The sequence below is a fragment of the Dipodomys ordii genome, unplaced genomic scaffold (assembly GCF_000151885.1).
Source record: "Dipodomys ordii isolate 6190 unplaced genomic scaffold, Dord_2.0 Scaffold87, whole genome shotgun sequence".
In the NCBI taxonomy this organism is placed as follows: domain Eukaryota; kingdom Metazoa; phylum Chordata; class Mammalia; order Rodentia; family Heteromyidae; genus Dipodomys; species Dipodomys ordii.
The window spans coordinates 4,058,457-4,062,152 of record NW_012267303.1 but is presented as its reverse complement, the minus strand read 5'-3'; the positions used below and the strand labels follow the sequence as shown (position 1 = coordinate 4,062,152).

General features: G+C 59.5%; 1 protein-coding gene across 1 annotated transcript in view; it reads right to left on the bottom strand.

Annotated features, from left to right (window-relative positions):
* Sult4a1 (sulfotransferase family 4A, member 1) overlaps nt 1-3,696 on the bottom strand; it is a 20,146-nt gene that overhangs the window by 14,012 nt on the left and 2,438 nt on the right. The window contains exon 5 of the mRNA XM_013025737.1: nt 1,569-1,675. Within this exon, the coding sequence (XP_012881191.1) occupies nt 1,569-1,675 (107 nt within the window). The remainder of the gene's footprint in view (nt 1-1,568; nt 1,676-3,696) is intronic.

Below are 3,696 nucleotides of genomic sequence, written 5' to 3'. Positions count from 1 at the left end.
CCCCAGAACCCAGACCCTCCCTCCCCAGAACCCAGACCCTCCATCCCCCAGAACCTGGCCCTCCCTCCCCTAGAACCCAGACCCTCTTTCCCCTAGAATCCCGGCCCTCCCTCCCCTAGAACCCAGACCCTCCCTCCCCCAGAACCCAGATCTCTCCTAGAACCTAGATCTTCCCTCCCCTAGTACCCATGCCCTCCCTCCCCTAGAACCTAGACCTTCTCTCTCCTAGAACCCAGGACCTCTCTCCCCTAAAACCCAGGCTCTCCCTCCCCCAGAACCCAGACCCTCCCTCCCCAGAACCCAGACCCTCCCTCCCCAGAACCTGGCCCTCCCTCCCCTAGAACCCAGACCCTCCCTCCCCCAGAACCCAGACCCTCCCTCCCTAGAACCCAGATCTCTCCTAGAACCTAGATCCCTCTCCCCTAGTACCCAGGCCCTCCCTCCCCTAGAACCTAGACCTTCCCTCTTCTAGAACCCAGCCCTCTCTCCCCGTGTACTCAGGAACTCTCCTAGAACCCAGGCTCTCCCCTAGAACCCAGGCCCCCCTAGATCCCAGACCCTCCCCAAGAACCCCAGCCCTCCCCTAGAAAGCAGGAAACAGGAAGAGCCAGAGGCAGTGCTCACTCTGAGGAGGACAGGAGAGGACAGAAAAATGCTTCTAGGGGACAGGACTCCAAGGCCCCACCCTGGGGTGAAGTGAGCAGAGACAAACCCTGAGAAAAGCTAGCACAGGGTGTGGTGCCCAGACCAGCCGCCCAATGAGAGAACAAAGCAGCCCAACTCAAAAACCCGGGTCCCAGGCTGCGGGGGGGGGGGAGCAGAGGGCACTAGGGGACCCTGCCACTCCCCTGCCACTCTAAGGCCTGCCAGTGCCGGAAAAAAAGGCAAGAAAACATGTTCTCCCTGTCCCTGTCAGACCAAATAACCTACACAGATGGACTCCCAGTGCTGACCTGAGGACGTTGGAAAGGTGCTCACGTGAACAACTGGGGCGAGCAGAGCCTCCAGACAGAAATGCCAGGAGCAGCCATGGGGCGCTCTCTATGGGCCAAGCAAGCTCACGGCAGAGCCCGAAGATGGCCCACGGCATTCCCCACGGGGAAAAAAGAGGGAAAACAGAACATTCAAGAGCCAAACACCTGATGTTCTAGTATGGAAACCTCAAAAGCAGAAAGAATGAGGCAAAAAACATTTGAAGAGATAAGGAATAAGAATTTCTCCAAATAAGAGCACCAAACCACAGACCTAAGACTGTCAGAGAATTAAAAATAAATTCCTAGACTCATCATATCCACTCAAAGCACCGAGAAAAAAAAAAAAAACAGAGGTAGAGAGAAAATATTTGCATGCAAAGGTAAGAGTCAAGAGTTATAGCCAAGAAGCAACCACAGCTAGGCACGTGGGGGGAGATGCAAGGAGGGACTGGGAGAGGTGAGGAGGGACAGGAGAAGGCAAAGGTTTTAGAACATCAGACATCGGGGCATCACGGGAAGGGAAGAGCAGAGCAGCACACTAGACAACAGAGCCAAGGCCTACCCAGAGCAAGAGCTCATCTGCTGCATTCACACCTGCACAAGCCTGGCCAGCAGTGAGGTGGAACTGGTCAGGCGCCCCTCTGACAGGGGCAGGCTAAGAAGGCTGAAGGTACCAGGCCGGCAACGGGAGCCATGGAGAGCTAGGGAGGAGGAGCCATGTCAGAGCCGAGCTTGCTCCCAAGGTTACTTGCGGCACAGAGTGCAAGTGGCCCTGTGGTGCTTGGTGCTCCAGGGACTGCAGCCAGGCCTGGGGGAGGGGGAAGTACGCACTGGCAAGAGTCTGGAAGGGCTCAGGCTGCCTGAAGACCAGCCTCTGCCAGCCAATCCCACTCACCCAGGAGAGGGCAAGGGACCCGGAAGATCCAGCCACAGGAAGGGGCAACTGTGAGTCCTGTCTATCGGCCCAGGTACCAGCCCCGGCCACACGCTCTCTGCGTGCAGAACCAGCCCAGCCTCGATGTCCCCACCATTAGAGCATCCGCAGCCAGTGACGGTCAGCACCAGCACGGGCCTGTGTCAGCCGCTGGACAGGGACCTCGCGGCCCTCATTCATCTTCAGGCCATGGGGGCGGAGGGGGGAGGAAGGGAGGGCCTCCTCCCTCTAGGGAAGCCGCAGCTCCATGACAGTGTCACCTGCACAGGGACCAGCCCAGGACTGAGGTGAACTGGGGCAAGTCAGGCCCTCAATCCAGGCATCTGCGCCTCCCTGGGTCCAGTGGGCTCCAGGGGGACACAGGCACGGGGAGGGAAGCACAGGACAAGGAAATGGGAGGAGCTTCCCAAAGGCCACCTGGAGAGGGCTCATGGCTGTGACAGAGCCTGGGAGGGCTTCAGTGGTTGACTTTGGGGTCATGCACCATCCTGCAAAGGCTGTTCCTCCTTCCTGGGCCTCCATCCAGGGCCCTCATGGGCTTCCAAAGGCAGCAGATGCCTCTGGACAGGAGAAAAGCTGGCCATGGACCAAGAGGCCTGACCAGCCCTGCCTCTGTCACGCAGCTGCTAGCCTGCCTGCATAGGACTTTACTTTAAAGAACAGCCAGACGTAGTGGAACAAGCTTAAAACCTCAGCCGCTCAGGAGGTGATGACAGGAAGATTTTGGTCAGAAGCCACCCTGGCAAAAGCTCAAGACCCCATGTGAGAAGCAAACCAAAAGCAGAAAGACAAGCACATGGCTCGAGTGGTGGAGCCCTTGTCTGGCAAGCACAGGCCTTGAGTTCAAGCCTTCATTTAGCAGTCAATCCATAAAGGAACAAGAGCCCCTTGCAAATGAACACTTCTCGAGCCCTTGGCACTAGACACTCAGCTGAAGACACTTTAGCCATCTCTAAGGGCGTGAGTGCATGTGTGCATGTATGTGTGTGTGTGTGTGTGTGTGTGTCCCCTAAGCCACAAGTGCCTTCATTCACAAGCTGTGCCTTCATTCACAAGCTGTGACTTCACAGGAAGGAAACAGGTGCAGGGTCCCCCAGGTGCCACCCTGCCAGAGCTGGGAGCCCAGGCAGAGCCCTCACGGAGTCCCCCCATCACTGACTCCCGTGGCCCTCCCACTGGTGAGGATAGCAGCCCCATCCCGCTCACCCCCCCCCCGGGGGATGTGTCTGGATGCCGTGGGGAGAGGGCTGTAATGGCCCAGAGCCCTGGGGCTGGGGGCCCACTGCCCAGAATGGCTCCCCAGGGCGTGGGGTGTGGTGGGGACTTGGTGGGACAACGGCTGGGACATGACACTGTTGTGGGTCATTAGGAAAGTCCCTCTCAACCAACGCCCACCGAGTGCCCAGGACACTCCTGCAGAATGTGCCAGGCCTAAGAGAGTAAACCAACCTCCTCCACACGCCCAAGGCCAGCACCGCCGGGCAGGCCGCACAGCACGAAGCGCCAGGCCTGCCCTGCCCTGCCCTGGTACCCCACAGCCACCCAGAGACATGGCCGCCAGGCTCACTGCCCCTGAACATCTAGGCAGCAAGGCGGGACACACTGTGTGTCCCCACAGCAACTCTGGAGACGAACGAACTCCACCACCCGGCGTCCACCGACCCCCGCCCGGCGTCCGGGCTTCACTGGAGCCAGGACACTCACCGGTGTCACCCCAAGCTCCCGGCCCCGCAGCCGGCTTAGCGCCAGGCCGTCGGGCAGGGCCGCCCGCTCCTCCCGACCCCCGCC